The sequence below is a fragment of the Nelusetta ayraudi genome, unplaced genomic scaffold, assembly GCF_046127955.1.
Source record: "Nelusetta ayraudi isolate G7.1 ecotype Tasmania unplaced genomic scaffold, CSIRO-AGI_Nayr_v1 ptg000010l, whole genome shotgun sequence".
Lineage (NCBI taxonomy): Eukaryota > Metazoa > Chordata > Actinopteri > Tetraodontiformes > Monacanthidae > Nelusetta > Nelusetta ayraudi.
Genome location: NW_027466060.1, coordinates 549,990 through 572,680, shown reverse-complemented (window position 1 = coordinate 572,680; position 22,691 = coordinate 549,990). Strand labels below are relative to the sequence as shown.

Below are 22,691 nucleotides of genomic sequence, written 5' to 3'. Positions count from 1 at the left end.
AACATAACAGAAATTTGCCGAATGTAACTATTTCATTTGTTTGTTTTCCTGTTCAAGGGTTTTAATTTTCCTGTGCAACAACAGGTGGAAATGTTCATTGCGCCGCTCACTCGCTCATCTCTGGAAGTGACACGTTTATGTATTCCCCCCCCAAACAGCCTCAATCATGCTTCCATTCAATTATCTATCCATCCATCGGTTGATACTAATCGTTTCGGAGCTGCTTCCACACGAGCAGCAATTACTGCACAAATAGGTGATCGGTCTGATTGAAATCCATTGCCGGTTGTACTCTGAGTAAACAGCAGCGACGTAAAACAGCCTTTCGCCGAAACGACCCCAAGTGTCCTCATCACTAATCTGACGGGCTGAGAGGGGTTGAGAGGGAGAAACCGTCGCCGGTCGCCGGTCGCTAGAGTCTCCGAGGAGGAGAAGGGCACAGACGGTCTGTGATCCTCTCTGGTGTCGCTCACTGGCTGGTTTTCCCCCTCTGATTGCCGTTCCTCATGCCGAAGCGTTCGTTGAGTGATCATGTTGCGCTGTCGGACGTGAACGTGCGATCCCCGGGCCACAGTTTCCCGCACACAGCATGAGACGCGATTTGGACACGAGCGATATTGTTTTGTTTTTTCTCCCTCCGCCTCCTACCGCCGCGCGCGTGCGTGCGCGCGTGTGCTTGTGTGCGCGTCCCGCTCTATTGCGCATGCTTCTCATCGGCGGCGGCGGCGGCGGCAGCAGCGGCGGCGGCGGACACCGAGCGCTGCCTGGCAGACGCCACTTCTCGCTCCGTCCGGGCCGCGATGTAACGAGCGAGGACGGGACGAGCGGCGGCGGCGGCGGTGCGGGCGGTGCGGACGGTGCGGGACCCATGATGACGCGTTGGCCGCCACGATTTTGACTCCTGAGCTCCTTCGGCGGATGGATGAATCGCGCGCTCTCTCCCGAAGAATGTCAGCGACGGCACATGCGGACGCCGAAGGGGTTGTCTCCAAAGTGCAAGTGAAGAAGGAGATCAAGACCATCGTGGAGAACCTGGAGACCATCCTGGGAGACCTCAAGGATGTGGCCAAAGAGCTCAAGGAGGTAACGGAGCTCGCGCACACACACACACACACACACACACACACACACCTTGGATATGAGCACCATATGTGATGTTATGCATTCAAGCTTGGCGTGTGTGTTTTTTTCTAAGAGGACACTGGGGACTGGTGCCCACCTCACTTAAGGCCTAAGAGGCTCCACACTCATACACGCACACTCAAACACACACGCACCACTCTACTCTAATGTATTCAATATGATCCTTATCTCCCACCTGAGAGACATTCTGTGCATGGGGGAGGACTGAGGGGTGTGAAACGGCAGCCTCAGTGCCCCTGCACGCACAGCATTTGAAAGGGAGAATAAACGTAATGAGGATTAACATTTAATGGCCAAGTTAGTTCTTACCAGGAAGGCGCCTTTGCATTGCGTTTCATCATCTTAATGCCGGGTGTTGTTGTGCCGCAAAATGCCCCCATGCCAAGTAATAAGAGCAGCTGTCTAGTCCTCCCCCCCACCCCCCATCCTCCAGTGGCTCTTTTCATCTTCATCTCTCTCTCTCTCTTTTTCTTAGTTCCCCTCCAACACATGTCTGGATTTATCACGGACCGCACATCTTCGATCTTTGAGTTCCGTAATCTCTCGTCTGGTCTCTTCCTCCAGTGACTCCCCATTAGGAGATAAGAATGCTTAGAGCTGTCCCGTCAGCCGCGCAGATGTCAGTGTTTTAGAAACAGGGGCCACTGAAAGGGAATTGGGGGGGCGGGTGGGGAGAGATTCTTTATCAAGGATTCAAGAATTCATTATTTTTTATCAGGAAACAGCTCGTTCTCATTTGAAACAAGTATTGTTCTTCAGCGCTGCTGCTGCTTCTGCTGCTGCTGCTGGGATATTGTGCAGCCTCTGCTGCTCTAATATTTGAATTCCTCTACCGGACATGCAGCAGGCATCCGGCCTGCTGTGTTCAACCTCTCACCCCCATCATGACAGCCTGTCATTCTAATAAAACCCAATTGCGCTCAGGCCCTGGGTCCTACATTATGGATGGAGAGTCTATGCAGCATATGTCTCCGCTGTCTCCATGGTCCCGCTCATAATGTTTTCACAGCCTGAGCTGATTTAGATGTTTGCGTTTTTCCCCGAATAGTTTTACGGTTGTCGCATTTCTAATACAGATTGAAGCAAATTTTAAGCAACATTTTTTGAATCGTCATTGAAGCACAATGGTAAAACAACTGCCTTCCCCTTGTCGAGATGAGATGTGACTGACACTGTGTTTTCCGAGACCATTCCGAGAAGCAGTGGATGTTCTAAATTTTCTCTGGTTTTCTCTGGTTTGGAGAGTTAATTATTATTTTTGTGTACTATTTGCCACAACTTTTATAGGCCACTCCCCCTCATTTATGCAACAAGGTCTTGATGTGGATATGAAATTTCTCTACTGTTTCCAGTCTAATAATGCTTCTAATATATCTCGTGCCGTGTCATGTGACCTGCAAATGCAAAAACTGTGTTTCTAATATAGTTTCATGAACTACGTCTTTTTGTCACATATGGGTGTGTTTGTTTTTTTTAATCCCAATTTTAGTTTGGACCATTTAAAAGTTGATGGAAAACACACCTGCTCTCTAACAGCCAGGAATTCAGAGTACAATGTGTACGATAAGTATTTATGACCAGCCCTTTTTTTCTTTTTCATTTTTTGCCAGCCTCGTCCTTTTTGTTTCGATATCATTGTTTTGCTTTGCTTTGTTTTCCGTTTAGCTCGCAGGGAATTGTACGGAGGATCAGTTATTGTGACATCACACACAACAAACACATACCTCAAGGGGGTGTTCATATCAAAGCCAGTGTTTGGGGGTTATAATCCATTTGAAATGCACTTATCTGTTATAACTCACAGACAGGGCTGGAGCCCAGCCTGGCTCTGAGTAGCGACCCTGCCCAGATGCTTGGCACACACACTGACGCCGCCTGGCCTCCAGCAGGGGCTGCACGCTGGGATACTGGTATCACCTCTTTTATATGTCCCAACAAATTATCTATTAAAAGACAAGTGTGAAAGGTTTAATTTCATTGGTGTCTCTGTCACAGCCTTTTCCATTACGTCCACCTATTGGCCGCTCGCCACACCGCTCACGACTTGATGGCCTCGCAGACCTTCTCTTACAGTTTCCCCACACATATTTCCAAGCCCGAGAGAATATATGTAGCGTTTCTCTGTGGGTCTTTCTGTCACGTTTTCTCAAGTGGCCACTGCTTGTCTAGGAAGTGAAGATTGTTATGATATTAACTATTGAGCGACTGTAGCTCAGGAGTTAGAGCAGCTGGTTCAATGACTGAAAGGTTGGCGTTTCAAATCCTGCTCCATCCCACTCTGTCGTTGTGTCCTTGGGCAAGACACTTACCCCTAAATTGCTCCCACTGAGGCTCGCAGCGCCTTCCATGGCAGCAGCCACCCATTGGTGTATGAGTGTATGGGTGAATGAGAGGCCATTGTGAAGCACTTTGGGGCACCTTGAAGGTGCTATATAAGTGCAGTCCATTTCCCATTAAGCAAATGTGGGAGAAGGAAATTCTTTAGTTTCTCTCTGGTATTTTTATAAACTGGTTCGATCCAATTTCCATTATCGTTCTATTGACCTTATTTTGCACTCCATGAGCTTGTGGAGTCTTGCCTAGCAGTTTTATAGTCCAGCTGTCATTATCAAATGTCAGTTTCTGAGCCCAATAACAATATTAACTGGACTCAGAAATAAGAAGCAGTCAGAAAATCCTCCTCCAAAGGAAAAAAAAGAAATTCTGGGCGGACACCGCTGAAGATCTTGGACATTGGTAATCACTGAATATCACGAGCTCTTGGCAGAGTTTAGCGCCATGTCCATTCTTTTTGTTAAACTGCCTTTTTAAAATGTAATCCCCATGAGAGGGGGATTTGGGGCTGGGGAGGGTAGCTTTGATGGCACAGCAGTGGACAAAAGCCCTGGAAGTGGCGCATACACCCCTCAGTCTCTGCCTGGCGTGGCCTCCTTCCATCCAAGGTGCTGCGTGGCTTCCCTTCCACTCATGGAAAGATGCTCCCAGGTTTTTACTTGTCACAGATGTGGACTTTCACCTTCTCCACTAAATCCTACTCAGCCTGGACTTCAGTCTTGAATAGGCTACCAGATGATCCTTTTAAAAATGTTAAATGAACTGTTGTTTTTTTTTGGGGGGGGGTTTGGCATTGTGGGAGAGAGCAGTGCTCTTCCTGTCTGGCTCTAAATCTAGAGCAACATTTGTCACTTTGTTAGCAGAGACATTGATCCCTCTCCACGGAGCTGGACGGAGAAGAGAAGGAAAGGGATGCACGATCTCAAATTTGGGACAGTGAGATTGAAAATGTGTTTGGCTACTCCAGCTACTCAAAGAGTTGGAAGCCACTTGGGGAATACGGCAACCACCTCCCTGAGCATTACTGCAAATAGACAAAAAGACAAAAGTATTTTTGATTTTATGTGGTTTTTCTTTCTGTCTTTATGTGCTTTTACACAATTACCTACCACTTTCCAGGATTGCAATCATAAGCCCCCAGAAAGAATGTGCAATTGGCAATAGATTTATTTTGATTATATGATATCCCTGTTAGATAAATGTCCCTTGTCTGTCTTGTTTTGTCTTCTAGACATACTTAGAGTTTTCTCAATTTAGAATTCATAAGTGATTACTTTTCATCATAGAGCCATATTTCTCCAATTCAACTAACTTCTTCTCTTATTCTTGAGGGGATTTAATTCGTAATTAAATGCTCGAAATGTTATCCAGCTCTGCGTCTTTGGCACACAGCAGAATGGTAGCTCTGTAATCAACTGAAGCCAGTAATTTGGCTAATGACTTTCTAGGACTGTTTTCCTGCTTTCTTTTTTTTGCCGTCTTTTGCGAATTTTGCCATTCGCTACATGCGCTCGCACGTGTAAACCCCCCGGCCGTTGCCTCCACACTGGAGACACATATGAGAAGGCTATTTGTGTTCCGCAAATGTGCCCACGGTGCAAGTGCAGTGAAATGTGATTTAAGGACGGGTAGTTAAAAGCCGGAGGGGTTTGTGTGTCCCTAGTGGGGGGATACGGCTCTGTGTCACACGCAAGTTGTGTGGCCACTCTGTTGTGGCTCGAGAATTTGTGCATATTGATTTTAGCATAATGGTGCGTTCAGTAAAGCATCATACCCAGAAAGGATGCATTGTTCAGCATGTATTCTGTGTGTGTGTGTGTGTGTGTGTGTGTGTGTGTGTGTGGTGTTCATGTCTGTAGGCTACATGTGCATGTTTAATGTATTACTTTGGCTCGGGCAGCCGCATCCATACCTCTGTTTCTCAGAATTGCACTCTGCCACCGGTGTGCGTTGTCCATGCGCAGGCTTTGAAGACTGGTTTCCTTCTGGCCGATGCAGGATGTGCCTTCAATGTAAACAAGTGTACACACTGCATAGCAGTCTGTTACTTCTGCCCAGGACTGCAGAATGGAGCGTTTTCCTCAAAACGCCCCAGCTTTATGATTATGGTCTGCAGTGGTCTGTAATAATCTTGCTGGCCAGCCTTGTATAAAAAAGAAAATGTTGTGTGTTTTGGCCTTTTCCTTTCCCAAAACATATCCACTGAGCTGTGTCAAAAATACAGTTGCAAAAGTGTTCTTTCCACTCTGGAACACTGTCTCTCTGCGCATCAGTGCAGCTGACAGCCTTTTCTCTCAAACTGTGTTGGGACTCTTTGTCTTTCTTCTTTTGTTCTTTCCCCATTTCTTCCCATATCTATGATCTTTGTTTCTTGCCGTTGCTTAAATTTAGTTTCTCTGCATAATTTGTTTTTCCCCCCCAAAAAAACATTTCTATCTGTATGACATGTTCAATTTGTTAGTATTTTTTTCAGTCACAGAGTCTCATACATTTTTTATTTGCTCAGTTTTAGTTTGAACTGTACTTGGTATTTACATGGGGCCTTTTTTTTCGCTCAGCAGTTTTATATGAATGATATTTGCATCTGATAATATTGTTATTTCTATCATTTATCACAGTGGATGGAAGTGTAAAAGCAAGCAGATTTATGGACGTTCCCATGAATAAGATATTTTTCTCTCGCCTCCATGAGGAAGTGTTGCACATATCACCCGTTTAATCTGGAATCTTTCAAGAAAATATTTTACCCAGAGTTCATCGAATTGACTCTACGTGCAATTGCATTTAGGACCTGATGCGATGCATGAATTGGTTTTCTGTGCAAAGAAATTCTTCATTCCTACATACCGGCCGGCTTTGTCCTCGCATGGACACGTTGTTACTGCAGAAAAGAGCTGTCAATTGACTCCTCCCCTCCTCTTCCTCAGGTCGTTCACGACATAGACACGCTGACCTGTGACCTGCAACTGGAGGAGGACGGCCTGACTGACAGCTCCAAGACGGACACGCTGAACTCCAGCTCCAGCTCCACCACAACCACCACCACGGCCTCCAGCCTGGAGAAGATGAAGCTCTACCCCGACGACATCTTCAGACTGTGCGCGCCCATCGCCCCGGTCAACCCTCCCGGGGTGCTGACAGTGCTCAAGAAACCCCACCCGCCTCTACCGCCCCCCAGGCAGACCTCGCAGAGGAGCGAGGAACTCAAGAACCTGCCTCACCCGACGCTGGTGCTGTCGGGGAACATTTCCAAGGCCAGCGGGCCCCTCGTGAGGAACGGCGGCGTCTTCTCCTCCAAGCCAAACAGGGATGTATTCTCCTCCACACCTTGCTTCATCTCCAACGACGGCGGCATCCCCGAGACGGGCCTCGTTCCCACGTTGCCCCGGCCGATGCCTCTCCTCCGCCACGAAAAGAGCAAATGTCCCAAAGACCCTGGGAGGGAATCCCGAGAGCGGGAGCGGGTGCGTTTCAGCGAGAAGGTCCAGTATCACGGCTACTGCCCCGACTGCGACCTCCAGTACGACGTGGACGACACGGAGCTGCACCTGCAGGCTGAGCTCAGCGACTTGAGACTCAGCCCCGTGCACTGCTGCTCTTCCTTGTCCTCCTCTCCCCCTCCTCCACACCCTCTCCCTCACGAACTCACGTTGGAGAACGGCGGCGGCGGCCTTTCGGCGAGCCACAGCTTCCCGCCGTCGACGAACACTCCTCCACCTTGCGTGCCTCCCCACCCGCCTTCCCTCAAGCCCCAGAAAACCATCCTGCGCAAATCGACCACCACCACGGTTTGACGGCCGAGCTCGTCGCTCTGTCTGAATTAAACACTCCTGAATCATCCATGGTGTCTTCTACTTTATGAGCACTTTCTTCTCCGGTTGAACTTGGATTATCCAAGAAAGAGAGAGAGAGAGAGAGAGCAGAGGAAGGGGCCGGGGAAAAATCGGGAACAAGTGGATGGGATAAAGTGAGCGGAGCAGAGGGAGAGGCATTGCCACGGGTTCTCGGACGACACGTGGAGGGATCGGGAGGCCGCGGTGAGTGTTTTGTGCATGCATGACTGTGTTTTGAAAGCAGAGGAAGAGCGAGAAGAGGGATCACACGCGTGCCTTGACGCATAGCCTCGTCTGTCTGCATGCAGATTTGTTTACACGCTGCAAATGAATGTGTGTATACAATTGCAGACTCACAGGCAGGAATCTGTGTTGCCAAATGAGATGCTTGTTGCTTTGTTGAAATTTGGCCTTGAGATCCTCCAAGCAGCCCCCCCACATTCCAAAAAACAAAAAAATCTGCTGAGAGCAGCAAATCTACATTGCGTCTTTCTGGAAGCTCTCCATACTAACTGTACTCCAACTCTCTCCGAGAGGAGCTCTAATTAATTCATGTCCTTCTGGGTGAAACATGAAAACCCGCTTCCCTTAGATTTCGTCCAAATCCACTAAGTTGCGCTCGCAAAGTGACACCTATGATCACAATTAAATCCCCTTCGTGTGTACATGTGTGCGACCAAAGGCTGTTGTGGAAGAAGACAAGACAGCCTCGGCTATTTCTGTGCCAGCCTGTAGCGCTGAGCAGTCACGTCTGAGAGAAATGAGTTCGTACTTTCTTTAACGTCATCGACTCCTCTCCGCAGACATCGTTTTCTCCGTCTGAGGAAAAGAAAATGGGGAAAGGGTGACTCGATGAAAAGTCCTCGTATTTCTTAATCAAAGGAATGGCTATTTATAACTACACCCCCTGATTACTCGAGAGAGTGTCACATTCCAAAATACATTTTTTAAATTTGATTTCCCAATGTAATTCATTTTTGGTAACTCAAAGCCTCACACATGGAAAGACGGATCCTTCCCTAACAACAACAACAAAGATCTGCTTTTGAGTTGAGAAAATCTGTCAGAAATTGTATTATTTTCATCTTCATTTGTTATCTGTTGCTTCTGCAGGAGTGTAACTCTGTTTTGAGGAGGAAAGAAAGAAGAAAAAACAGATCCCATTCAATAAGGTGCACTCTGCATTAGACCCTCCACTGCAGCAGCAGCAGCAGCAGCAGCAGCAGCAGCAGCAGCGGAGGTTAAGGGCCTTGCCAGAGGCCCTGTGATGAGGAAGGTGCAGCCCTTTCACCCACAGTTACCCTGACACTGAGCAAACACCAACCCGTCACGTCACAAGCTTCACCTCCTTTTCCCCAATGGAAGGAAAAACCCACGACAGCAAATCAGCTGTCGTGCAGTAAAACAATATCTTAAACAAACGCTTGCCACGAGCTCATTATAGAAAACGCCGAACACGGCCTGTGTTTCCTGTCTGCGAGAACAAAGTGTCTTTGCGGGTTAATGTCCTCTGGAAGGTGTGTGTGTGTGTGTGTGTGTGTGTGTGTGTGTGTGTGTGTGTGTGTGTGTGTGTGTGTGTGTGCGTATCCATAGGTGTTTCTGACAGCGCACGTCAGCGTGGTGGATTTGAGGGGACGGCGTTCCCCGGAGTCAGATGAGAATAGCAGCGCCCTCCTCCTGCCAGCGGTGCCCTTAATTAGCCAACTAACACTACGACCCCAGTTAGCCCTCTTCCCAGCCAACATGTGCCTCGACCAAAACCTCCCCGACCACTGTTGGGGTTTGTGTTTTATGCTAAAAAAGGAAGCCAGGAAATAAAATAAAAAAAGAAGATCTATATCATATCAGTATTAAAGTAGGGGAAGGGCTTGGATATACGTGTGTGTGGTGGGAGTGCGCGGGCAGCTGCGCGCTCGGGTGGCGTGGTCTTATTTACAGTAAACAGCAATTGCAATGCGGATATAATGTGCGTTTGAGGCTGCGGGGCGAGGCAGGCTCGGATGGTTATGGGCTGGGGGTGAGGGAAAAAAAATCACAGTATGGGATCGCGCATGCTGATGACTAAACGCAACGCACGACCTCACAGGCCTTACAAATCTGAAATTGACGACGGGATTAGGGATCAGTGGGTATTCACTCATGAGAGAAACAAGGAATGGTGAGAGGAGGAGTGCAAGGGGGGGGGGGGGCAGGAGGTGGAGGCTGAGGCCGCTTGGCTGTATTTTTTTCTCCCCCACTTCTCAAGACGACATTGCTCACGCTACACTGTACGTAATACTGTATTTATCTCCTATTAATGGAACTGAATGAGTCTGGCAGCGGCGCGGTCACACGCAGGCAGGCAGGCAGGCAGGCAGGCAGGCGATTCGCACACATGCACGGTGCTACTTGGAGCGCAGCCAGTGTCGTCTCAAATAAATGCAGCTTAAAGTGGCTTTTGCTTTCACGCCCTGCAGTTCAGCGATGATGAGGCAAGTCGCACGCCGCGCTTGACCTTGAATAATCCAGGCGGCGCGTTTAGAGAGTACACGCGTCTGCACTTTGCTCGTTGTTGTTGATTGTTGATTTTTTTTTTCCACGCAACTTGCTTGAAACAATGTGTTTCCTGGCAGTGTCACAGGAACGATAACTGCGTTATACTGGGTTGGATTAGATCAGATTGAAGCCACGCACGCTATGGTTTTCACATAATTACAAGTGTTTTCAGTGTTCGGTGACCTTTGCTTTGCCGGCACTTTGCACAAGATGCTCGGGAAAAGAAAAAGAGAATCCAATTTTCTCAGCTCTGGGCGTTTTGTGCTTCTTGATCAGCACTACTGTTTAAACTTGAGGAAGTGCACATTCACGCTTTTTAAAAGGGTTGCGCATATCAGCAAAGCAATCTAGTTGATATGCAGTGGCTTCACTTCATTATTCAACAGAAAAATAGTTTTAAAAGCCAAGATACATGTGCATTTCAGCTTTAAAATATTTATATTTGAGAATAATAAGTTAGGAAGAACTACTTTTCAAACTTATACTTTGAGCCTGTAAACTCTGAATGGACAGAATCAGCCTAAGAATAATCTGCTGCAAAGCTGCTTTGCTGAAGTCGATGAATCGATCTCACTGTTTCGACTGCCAGCTTCCAGATTCAAACATGATTAGTTCTTAATTATCGGTAAAGTTGCAGACATTTGCTTCATGGTGTTAAATCATTTTTCTGCGTTTAACCAAATCTTTGCATTTTTAAAAAAAATTAGATCTTGTGTTGAAAATCCCTGATTAAACCCTGTTATAATTTGTTAGTGCTGTAGTGGCAGTACCGTCATTTGCTATTTTATTTTTGCAACTTCCCTGAGCTTTGCTCGCCATATGAAAGTGCTTAGTAAGTTAGTAACGCTTGTGAATGATTGTCCCACTCCAGTCAATAGAGTCGGTGCATCCTTAAATGGGCAGAGAACAAAGCCGGTGAACAAACAACAGGCCAAGTAAGTCATATATTATGTTTGTCAGACAGTGCAGGGTGTTTGTAAGTGAAAGTGTTGCCATCTTGTTTACACTGCAGCTGATTGGTCGTCCCTCCGCGCTGCCTCCTGTTCCTACAGGACAGGAAGCGCTGCTCTCGTGGCCCCGGGAGTTTGACACTGTGTTTTGTGATTACTATCCTGAGCTCATGTGCTTCGGGCTGGAGGATGAAGTTGTAATGGGCAGGCAGGAGGTGGATCTTCACCGCCTCCAAAATGAGTCAGGCCTGACTCAACTGTACTGACCTACTCCCTACAGCTCGCAGTTCTCATCCACAACCCAGCTCCCTCTCACTCGCTCCCTCTCTCTCTCCATGTATCTCGCCCTGTCTTAATTTCTTTCTTCGTCCCTCTGTGAGCCCGCACTCCCACTCAGCTGCAGCTGTATGCATAACAATCTCTGCGCACATGTATCTCAATATACATGTGGGCAGAGCATCTATTATTAAAATCTAGCTGACACCTAACACTTTTGACGCACGTTGCAGTATTTCCATTTGTACTTCCAATCAACAACTTCTCCCACTTTGGTTTTTTTCACACTCTCTCTCTTCGTGGAGCTTAAACCGCCTCTGCCCTTCATTTGTCACCTTGAATTTACAGCCACCTTCCTGCCGGCACGGTAGAATATGACAAAATATAGAAAGACGTGTGTTTTTCCATCCAGCAGTGTCGTATATCCACACCTGCGCCTATACTTAAGGTCTTGGTAGAGGTTTGTAGATTTCAAACTCTCACCCTGTTATCACGTCAAGTGCGACACCTGATTTCATGAGGTCAATCCGTCAACGTGCTGCCCCAACCTTTATTCAAAATCCTCGGATGCAAAACGGCACACATCGATAAAAGCTACTGAAGATTTGTCGTCTTATGAAACAACTCGCATGTGTATTTTTGGCGCTTCCGGTGACTGGTTTGTATTCATCCCATTTTCCCAGCGTGGCAGGTGCGGCGCTGTGAGAAAATAAATCAATAAAATGTGTCCGGATCGAGACCCACCTTTTGCCAGTGAATATAAATCAGCTCTTGTTTTTCCATCTGATTGTTGGCACCAACAGACACGGTTCTCTATTTAAATGTATAATTATTTTTTGGGATTATTTATTTTTTTTGTCTCCCCTTTCAACAGCACTCAGAATATTTTGAACACCTGGGGAAAAAGGCAGTTTTTCTCAGAAAAACAAAGCCTGGTAGCTGTTTTTCATCAACAGTTGATGGAGTAAATTTGCACAGTTTATTAGAATGCTAAAATAATAAAAACAATAAAAACACTTGACCTGCATCGCCAAACACCACGGCAGTAAGAAGTACATGTGCTGCGTGCTGGGCAACGAGAGCGACTCGTCTTGGTGCCGCTTTATGACTCAGGAAAAGACATAATGTGAGAAAGTGAGTGGGCATACGTGTGTTGATATTTGTATTTATCAGAAATGAGCGCGCGCGCGCGCACACACACACACACACACACACACACACACACACGCTCAACTAGGATGCCTACATTTTGATGCAATAAGCAATGATACCAGTTGCTGTAAAGGGTTCAGAGCCCAATGTCAGTTGTTGGGGACCATAGAAGCCAGCACAAATCACTGTCAACCTAAATATGACAAGAAAATCTATGAGTGGATACAGTTAATGGTTTAACTCTGTACTGTACATTCAAATGTTCACCTGAAAGCTGTTTGCGTTTGAACTTGAGAAGAAAAATGAAAGAAGTGCAAGTGTGTTAAAGAGGACTCTCACACGACTGCTGCTGCTGCTGCTGCTTCCGCTGGCTGTGAGGGCCAATAAGGGCCCATTCAGTTCACTTCTCAGAGGCCTTAGTTGCAGGTACACATCTGCACACATTTTTAGGTGCATTAGACTGGCAATAAAAGGCTGCGCATGCAGCCATGTGTGTGAAATGGAAACAGTCCTGAGATGGCTCTGTGAAACGTTGGAGGCATTCGTGGTGAAGCAAACTTAATCAGAAGATTTTACGCTACTTTGGAGGCTGCGTAAAGTTAAAGACATCAGCTGCACCTTTCGCAGGCAAAGTGAACGACGACTCGACAAAACGAGTCAGGTGCATAACGGTTACGGTTGTGAACCAGATGGGTCCCGTACTTATTGAACCGCTCCAAACTCGACGGAGCGACGCCAAGAAGCGCGGCGTCTATTTAGGGGAGAGAGACGAGGGAAGCGCGATTGTGTTTCCAATGAAAGCCAAGTTAGGGGTTTTAATCCACGGCGGATATTGTGGAGTGGCTCAGACCAATTACATATGAGATGTGCGCGTGTGGGTGGGTTACTGCCTGCCTGAGTAATGTTGCCTTGATGTATTTTCATTTCAGCTTTTTTTTTTCTCTCAGGGAGAAAGCGACTGTCGTTGCTATGACTTTTTCGTCAAGTGGCTCTCCCCGCTGTATGGCTTCATCGTCACACTAATGCGATTCCCTTTTCTCTCTCTCTCTCTCTCTCTCTCTCTCTCTATCCCTCTCTTTCCCACTGCAGGGCTCACCGTAAAAAAAAAGAAGACACAAGAAGTGGAAGGAACGTGTTGTTTTGTGTTGTACGGGGAGGGAGGAGCCAGAGACGAGGGGACCAAACCTCACCTGGTTTCAAAGAGAAGGAAACACGAGCACCTGCAGCTCTCAGCCACCGGGAGACAACTTCGTCCAGTCAAGTCCATTCTTTGACTTTTCAGCGCTGAAAAAATAAACCCCTGGGCCCAGTTGTAGCGCTGGGCATTGTTCCTGTAAACTGGGGACGAGAGGAAGTGCAGTGTTTTCATGGACATTACAACAGTTGGTGGAGATGTTTTTTTTTTTTTTCATCTGGTACACCAAGCAGTTCCAGATTTGATGTCACGAAGGCCGCTGAAAACTATCATCAAAATGTAGAGATGTATGAGGAGAGGGGGGTTGGAGTCAGGGGGGTTACTGCCAGTGCCGGATCAATGTCTGCAGAGATTTTCTTTGCTCTCCGCTTTCTCAGATGGAAATCGATAGCTCTGGTCAACGGATGGGATTAGCCTTTTAGGAATTGTAATTGTTTGCGCTCGGAGGGCCTGTCGGGTCTGGACGCTGCTCAGCTGGAGGAGTGCTGTGTTCTGTCATTGCGCACCTTCACCGTTTATTTTTGGTAAGATAAGCTATTTGAAAATGAACGGCGACGCCGTCACCGATTTGTGTCCAAGCGTTAAGTTTATTGTGCATCAAAGTCAAGTCAGCGAGCCGTCTCGCAGCTCTTTCTCCTTTTATTCCACAGTCACAAGCAGAAACGGCGGCATAGACACAGCTTTAACCGACCCCCCTCGATGAAGTAATAATTTGCATCAAATTTTTCTTTGTATACAAATATACGTGTACGTGTTTGATATCTCTATATTTCAAGCGTTTTTCTACAGAGACTTTTAACATTTAAAAAAAAAAAAGATGATATTTTTGATATTGTGTCAGATGACTGAGAGGCGTTTGGACAAAAAGCAGATACTCCCTCAAGGTGCACGATTTTCAGCAGGGCATATAGCGGGATGAGTTAGTGATACCTCGCAGCAGGACGTTGTTTGTGCGGATGAATAACGCATGATTCACCACAATCGCTCGGAGAAGGAAACTCTGCGGAGGGAGCAGTATCGTAAGAAGGTGCGCGCTGGAGAGGATAAAAGGCATAAACCAAATTCATTGTTGCGCTTTATCAGACGAGAGGCATGGAGCTGAGTGAATGCAAAACCGATTCTTGACTTTGTCCTGCCGTTGATGTTTTTCTATGCATTTTTATGGCGAGCCTATTTCTCGGTGGGTGCAGTCGTATCAAATGCAGGGAGCGCTGCTCTCTGTAGCACTGGGATATATCCAGTGACATTCCAGCTGAAAAGAATTCCTCTTTCTTCTCCCTAAGACCATAGCTAATTGGTTGTTTGAAAGAATATTGTTTCGGATACAATTTACTTTCAGCGATCGTCTTTATCAAAACTAAACACAGAAAAGAGGAAATGATGAAAGTTGTGATCATGTAATATGTAGGTAAACATGTTTTAGAGGTCGAATTTGTTCAGGAATTTGTCAAAATCATGTTTAGGAGGAGAGAGAAAAAAACTACAAATTCTTTGTTTTTAATTTTTTTTGTGTGTTCGCAACCTGTTGGAAGAAAGTGAAAAGTAAACACTTTACACTTAATACCATTGTGTCTGTGTATATGTTCATCAAACCGAAATCTAATTTGAAGGACAAGAGATTTAAAATTTATCCAAATGTGACCTTGGAAGTCAGCATTTTATAATGTTAACACTTCTAATCGTAAGTCAAATTGTGGAAATGAAACAGATTCATGCAGTGGTGTGTCAAATACAAGGCAGAAAGTAAAATAAAAGACAAAAAATATAAGAGAGGATTGGGATTGCTGGGATAGTCAGCAAGTGGTATTGAGGACCATTAGCTGTCTTCAGGTAACATTGAAATGAATTAATGATGACCTGTCCTGACATTATATAACCGGTCAAAGTCAGCATAGTGCCTTTGAAATTCAGATTAACCAGGATTTTTTCTTTTTTTTTTGGGGTGGGGGGTTATACTTTTCACAATTTGGAGATTTTTGACATTTTCTTAAGTCTGATTTCTAAAGCAATTTCTATTTAATATGCACTTCACACAAAGAAGAAACAGATGTGTGAAGTGAATGCACTCACTTGACTTTAACATGCTACAGTACCGTGGCTTTGCTGAATCTCACAGTGTCTCTACAGTTTAATAAAAATTTAAAACCCCTCTAGATGCACAGGGGAGATGGATGGCTATCTGGCAGTCAGACCTCAGACCCCTGCGCCCTGTGGCTACAGCTGAACTGATTTAATGAAGCTGCCACACACGAGTCCCACCAACTGCAGGGACAGGCCTCGGGGCCAGGTGTGTTTCAATTTGCAATTCAAGCTCCCAGGACATAAGACATCAGTTTTATTTTTCTCTCTCTCTCTGTCTCTGTCTCTCTCTCTCTTTTGCAGAAAAGGAGACGATGGCAGCAGGAGGAAATTGTTTTAACTCAGGAGGTCAGGAGCTATGGTCAAAGTGGGAAAAGGCCTCCTGAAATCTGTTAAGTTGTATTAAGGTCCCATTCCTATTTTCAAACTTTTCCATTTTTACATCCTGGACTGAAAATTCTGTAAATTTTCAGAAAAGAGTATATTCAATGAGTAAAATGCGCACAGATAGCCCCCTGCTAACACTGAGTCTGCGAGGGAGCCAACAGAAGGTTGTCTTGGTCTGAGGTTGGAGGTGTTGTCATTAACCTGGGCAAGATATTAATGCCCTTCGTGACATCATAAAGGATAATCAGGTTACTGGCTAGACCAGGCATGGGCAAACTACGGCCCGGGGGCCATATGCGGCCCGTGGATCAATTTACTCCGGCCCACCAAACTGCAACAAATTATATCAATAGTAAGTAAGTAATAAAATAGATGTATTTCATCTTTTTTTTTCTTCTTTTTTTTAAAGTGTTTTAAGAGTCATTCCAATAAAGAGCTAAATACCGTGGTGTTTCAGAGAAATATATTTTGTTTCAACGCTTCTGTTCATTTTCAATAGACATTAAAGCACATGTGTTCGGCATATCATATGATATATGTTTTTCTCCAATGAGGTGGGTCACTAAAACACTCCATCCATCTGCTCCTGCTCCGGACCATCTGTCAAAATTTAGATCCTACCTTGGCCCTCGAGTCAAAAGGTTTGCCCACTCCAGGGCTGGACACACACACTGTTGGAAAACACTGGCAAAGGGGTTTTTCATACGATGAGGACCATCTTAACTGGTTGGAGCTTTAATAAGTATTTACTCACATCTAGACGGAATACTGGTTTCTAGACTGAACTTGCGTGTGTATTTTTTTTTTATATATAGCTGCACACTCACTAGGCCTAACACAAGTTTTAACCAAGAAAACCCAGACTGCCAAAAAAAAAACAAACTAACGGCGACTCCGCCCAGTGAAGCTGGCAAACAGCCAGCCAACCGGCACGCTCCTCCGTGGTCATGTGATCGGGAAGCGACGAAGGGGGAAAAGGGAGGTGAATGTGGAGATTTGGAGGGAGGAAAAGATGAACGACACAAGGAAAATTCCCCCGGCGGTAAACCGCGTCCACGTCTGCAGGTAACTAAAAGAAAGGCTTTAGCCTCATGTCGAACTCCTTGACTGTGCTAACTGTAGGTCTTATGGCCAAGCTTAGCGGGCGGTGAATCCGCTCGGTGGTGGCCGTAAAACGCTGACGCTGGATGCTCCCTCAGTGTGTCCGTGCAGGTTAAAGGAAAAGCAGTGGGCACGACGAGCCAAGCTAGCCTGCCTGCCTGCCTGCCAGCCTGCATGCTGAGCATTAGCGCTCTTCTTCTGCTATTGTTGGGGCTCATATTGTTGTAGCCAGAGACCAATTCCCCCAGACTGCTGATGTGTCAAAAACTTGTGACCGACCCCCGTGGAGGAACTACTAGCCTCGCATCGCCGGAGGATGACTGACTCACCGGGGAATGATTAGCTCTGAAGGAGAAGGACGGGGGGGGCTGTTTAAATGGCTAAATCTGGCTTCATACGGTCGCCTCCTACTTCTGTAGGAAACTGGACGCCGAGTAGCAGTCATGTGGCAGCTTCCTGTCGGATTCCTGTAAAACAGCAGTACTTCAAGATTGTTGTTGTTGCAGGTTGCTGGGAGGTAAAAGGGCAACTTTTGCATTTTCACTCAGCCAGCTTCTATTTGGACAGACAAACAAGGGAAGAACCAATAGGAGACGTGTTAAGACTGGATACTTGTCAGAAATCTGTAAGCAAAATAACTTTATTTGTATAGTGTTTTTTGTTGCATTAGGATCTACAGTAGACTAGAGGTACCCACTGATGTTGTAGATCGAGCTGATGTGGTTCCCAAACCTGGTTTTACTATTTACTTATGACCAGAGTGAAGATGGCTTACTTATTTTTCCACGCCATGCACGTACTAAGCTGAACATGTGATGGCGGTGCAGGAGTTTGCTGACGCTTGCAGAAGCTCCTCGTGTGAGACTGTCCTGCATTTGTGCTGCAACAAGTATCGGCTGTGCAGCCAACTTTGAGCCTCTTGTTGACTCTGACAGCGCTTTATGCCGTGTCTCAGGTTTGGACTCGGTCTGGATGCTGTGCAGTTGCAAGGAAAACGGAGGGGCAAAGAGGCATGAAAAATACACATTCGTGTGTCTATTTACATGCAGTCAAGCAAAAATAAACTGCTGTGGTTGAATTTGCTAATAAGAAATGTTTATGTACAGACTGGGTCCATGTTGTCTGATTGCATGATGATGATGATGATTTTTTTAAATATATTTTTAGCCTGGTCCGAACTGCCTGTTTAGCCAGAAATGCTGAGGTCACCTGCTTTTTGCATCTCATTGCAGTATATTTCTTGAGAACTGAAGCTAAAAGCTGAAGCTGAGAAGGCACTGTTGCATCACAGCAAGTTTCTATGTGTTCACCCTGAACGTGCCCTTTCTTCCCCGAAGATTTGAAACCTATTACATTTTACACGCATGGTCTTAAGCTAAGCATTTTTCCTGCAGTTGTTGTTTTGTGACGGTGCAAAAATGTTTTGCTGTCAAATTACAGTGCAAATATAAAACTCTCGAGTCCAGGCGGCCTTTGTTCAACCTTTACACCCAGTGGCTCACTGGAAGGAAAAGCTTTACACGTTGGTGACACCATGTGACACGGATTTAAATGGTTCTCTTGACCTCCGTCTGTACATTGCGCTCTAGGTAAACAGCAGTCGGCCGTGGGAGGGGGAGACAGAGAGGCGAGGCGACGATGAAGCTGAACGAGCGCAGTGTGGCGCACTACGCCACCTGCGACACGCCGCCGGACAAGACGGGCTTCCTGTTCAAAAAAGGTGAGCGCAACACGGCCTACCACCGCCGCTGGTTCGTCCTCAAGGGCAACATGCTCTTCTACTTTGAGGAGCGCGACAGCCGAGAGCCCATCGGCGTGGTGGTGCTGGAGGGCTGCACCGTGGAGCTGTGCGAGTCGGCCGAAGAGTTCGCCTTCGCCATCAAGTTCGACTGCGCGCGGGCGCGCGTGTACAAGATGGCCGCCGAGAGCCAGGCGGCCATGGAGTCGTGGGTCAAAGCCTTGTCCCGGGCCAGCTTTGACTACATGAGGCTGGTGGTGCGGGAGCTGGAGAGGCAGCTGGAGGAGATCCAGGAGGCGGCGGCTGGAGCAGGAGGAGGCGGGGGGGTGCAGGGCCGGCCCAAGTGCACCAGGAGAAACCAGGTGGGCCGCTGCAGGTCTGGCGGATCCTCCTCTTCGTCCTCCTCCTCCTCTTTGCTGTCCTCCTCGTCGTTGTCCTCGTCGTCGTTGAGCGCCCAGGCCGCGTCCGTCTCCGCGGCCTCCCAAAAGAGTCTCCCTGACGACGCGCAGCAAGGCCTCGACTCCTCCAGGGAGAGCAGAGCGGCGTGGCACAAGCCGCCGGTTGCCGTGGCCAACGGTTTCGCCGAGGCGGCGGCAGCGGCGCCGTCCTCCTGCGCGGCGTGGGAAGGCTGCGCCGACCCCTGCGGCGGCTCCACGTCAGGCCACGAGGTGGACGGGGTCAGAGGTCCGCCGGTGCCGCCGCGGAGGAGAGGGGCTTCTCTGGAAAGCCCCGTCTGCCCGGGAACCGTCTGCTTCTCCAAACTCCACGACTGGTACGGCAGAGAGGTGGAGGAGCTCAGGGTGCAGTGGCTGCAGAGCCAGTGAGGTAAAGGAGCCGGACAGTGTTCTTCCACCACAGTTTTATCATTCCAATCCGCGACATTCTGCGGCGTTTCAGCCTCAAGAAGGGTGAGAGGTCTACAAGCAATTTGAAAAACTACAGCGATCGGAGGGGAAAATCTGGAATTCCTATCAAGCACAGTGACATTCATAGAACTGAGTGCACAGGCAAAAACTGAAAACACGCGTGCGTCATTCATGTTTGCCAAGAACTACAAAAAATTGTAGTTATCTTCATACATGGGGTTAAATAATTAAAGAAAACGCCTTGTATCTTATACATCAGAAAGTTATTTACCCCTTGTATTATGGTATAATCCCAGTTTTGATGTGCACACCAACATGGGCAATAATCTTTATTTAGTCTTTTTTTTTTCAAGGGAGGTGGGTTTAAAGTGTTTGAACACTGAATGTCACACTTTCCTTTAATCTTACAAAGAACAGGTACAAAACAAAATGTGATTACTGCTAAATTCATGGTTGAAAACTGAATCATTTCCAGTGGTGGAGTTGATGGGATATCTGGGGGTGACATGACTTAAAGAAAATTAAAAAAAAAATCTCATTTGTAACAATCAGTCAAGATTTTGCACAATGAAACACGGGAGAGGACGTTCATTTTGTGCAGCCGACGGCGCTGCTACAATCTTTTCTCAAACTTCTCGACACTTTAGGACGACTTTTCAGCGATTGTTGCCTGGCGGAGAGACAACGTTGCTCTCTAGAGAAGAAGTGGAGCTGGCGGGGGTGGGGGGAAACCCAGCTTTTTTCTTTCTTTCTTTTTTTTCTCCATCCGGGCACATCTCATCCCAGAGGCCTTGTGGTTGCTAAGGTCAAAGCATCCTGTCGCACTGTGGCTGGGGATTGGAGCTGGAGCTGGAGCTGGATGCCTCCCTCAGAGCAGCACACTGGTATTTTTAGTCCACGGGTGCCAGCGGCCAGATGATGCTGTGTCATAAGAATGCTTGTCAGTAAGTTCTCTTTTGACTTCTGTATTCCATTGAAAAAAGAAGAGGGGATTGTTGTTCATCCTTGAATTTACTCGACCTAACACACAAAGCTATATTTTCTTCCATCTTAAAAGTTGTCTTAATTTGATTGCGTCATTCCCGCTTGTTACATCTGACTAATTTTACTGAGACTCCTTGGTTTGACCAGAAGCGTTCTGCTATTCCATGTTGGAAGTTAAAGAGAGTATTCTTCAAAGTAAGCCTTTTTATTAACACTTAATCGTGTCTGTAGCATTTTATAATTGCTTTAAATGTGCCTTGAGTTGTTTTTCCACTTGATCACAATTACCACAGGACCACAGAAATTTGTTTTACTCATGTTCTTTATTCTCATATTAAGTATATTTGTACAAAATCACTTTTCTGACAATGGCATTATGCACAGCACTATCGCGACTGTAACATACTTGGTTTCAACAGAAACAACTGAGTTAGAAGGAGAGGAACGGTATTTGCATTTGTTTTCTTAAAACAGTAATATTAAGTGGGTAGTATGATGTGGACACGTATACAAAACCACTGTTATACCATATTTTTTTTAACCAAATGTGTACTATTGTTGTTGTTGTCTTCAAGTAAATCAATGTGTAACGCTAACCATAAATGTGATTATGGTGCCATCACCGTTCTAGAGTGCCAAATTCCACGTGTCCTATTGCAAGAACCACTTTTTGTCTATGTTCACAATGAATTCACAATGTTCTTTTTTCTGTAACCATTAATACTTTTTGCTAAAATGGTACGCTGGGCAAAGGCAAATGAATAAACAGTGTTAATATGCTGTGAGCAGTTTCTTACCAAGTCCACGGGGGAAAGTTTTGTTTTTCTCCCCATTGTGCTGACAGACAGTAGAACAGCTTGAGTTATCAGTATGGCTGTACTGTGTGTTGGCTACGCAGAGGAAACATTTGGTTTCTCTGTGTTCTTATTTTAAGAGGCTAGACAAGAATGATTTGACGTTTGGCCAGAGACGACCTCCCGGGACCGCACACTCGTTGCACGCATTCTTTTTGCTGTTCGCGCTCCTCCCCGCCAGGTGTCAGTGCGGAGCAACGCCAGTTTATTATTAGTCAACAACATCGTCACAGACGATGGTCAACACTTGACGGTACAACGGCTGAGTACCGTCAGAGAGAAGTGTGAAATTTCATTAGCAGAGGAAGTGAGTTCCAATCGAGTCTGTCCCATTAATCTCACATTGTCTCGCAAAGTAAACCAATGATCAATGCCTTCATAGACACACCGATTGGCTTATTGTAAACCATTGAGGTGCATTGGGACGACTTCAACGTCATTGAATGTGGTGCATACAGACGTGTTTTTGACTTTGATCAAACAGTTCTGTCATCGCTCTCTTGGGGGAAAAAAAAAAAAAAAAAAAAAAGGGAAGAAGAGAGAAACCGTGGCCATCCCAGATTTCAGACCATATGCAGTTACACTGGGGCTACCTGACAATGACTGGGTGAAGTATGCAGAGTTTCCGGAGCTCATGCATACGGGGAACTCGTCGTCCAGCGGTCTGCTGCTGCTGCTGCTGCTGCTGCCCACTCAGCCTACCACGCTTCAAAACAGTTTTTGTTGTCCATGTGTGAGTGGTGGGGAACTTCCTGTCTTGTGATTTCAGCATAAAGGGTCAATGTAACGGTCACGGTACAACAGACCGGTACCAGCTGAAGGACGGGTTTTAAGCTGATGCTTTGTTTTCGTATTGTCCGGCTCAATTGTTAGCCTTTAAAGTTAGTCGTTCTGTGTGAACACTTGCAGTGTTGCAGTGCGCCCACGCCATGTGTTGCTGATCAGGAACTGAAACTTGGTGGAGCTGATTCAGTTTTACATTTATTTTGGCGATGGTTCGCTGCAGTGTTATGCTGAATTATAGAGTGGGGGGTTATTATTAATTATTTAAGCCTCCCTCGGTGATCAGTGGCGTATAACATGTCTCATTTAATAATCTGTGTTCAAGTATGAATGAATTCTTCCAGGCACTCTTCACATGTAAGCGTGTCTCCAGTCGATGCCTGAAGGGCCAAAGCTTTTGATATCAATAAAACCCTATTACACTTTTTGTATTTTTTTGCAACACCGGGTTACAAAAATCACGAGCTGTCACTGTAATGTC

At 46.4% G+C, this 22,691-nt stretch overlaps 2 protein-coding genes across 3 annotated transcripts; both read left to right on the top strand.

Moving 5' to 3' along the window:
• The first annotated feature begins 93 nt into the window (after positions 1–93).
• On the top strand, positions 94–14,979 carry prr16 (proline rich 16). Its single transcript, XM_076019484.1, has 3 exons — positions 94–1,083; positions 6,405–7,514; positions 13,399–14,979. The coding sequence occupies exons 1-2, from the start codon at positions 919–921 to the stop codon at positions 7,269–7,271; spliced, it is 1,032 nt and encodes a 343-aa protein (XP_075875599.1). The 5' UTR covers positions 94–918; the 3' UTR covers positions 7,272–7,514; positions 13,399–14,979.
• Positions 14,980–16,794: 1,815 nt separating this feature from the next.
• On the top strand, positions 16,795–21,373 carry LOC142884049 (sesquipedalian-1-like). 2 transcript variants are annotated; one of them, XM_076019470.1, is made up of 3 exons: positions 16,795–16,949; positions 17,405–17,502; positions 18,575–21,373. In XM_076019470.1, the coding sequence occupies exon 3, from the start codon at positions 18,624–18,626 to the stop codon at positions 19,545–19,547; it is 924 nt and encodes a 307-aa protein (XP_075875585.1). In that variant the 5' UTR covers positions 16,795–16,949; positions 17,405–17,502; positions 18,575–18,623; the 3' UTR covers positions 19,548–21,373. The 2 variants fall into 2 exon arrangements, with proteins under 2 accessions (XP_075875585.1, XP_075875584.1); XM_076019469.1 differs by lacking the exon at positions 17,405–17,502 and having other exon boundaries at positions 16,798–16,949.
• Positions 21,374–22,691: the final 1,318 nt, after the last annotated feature.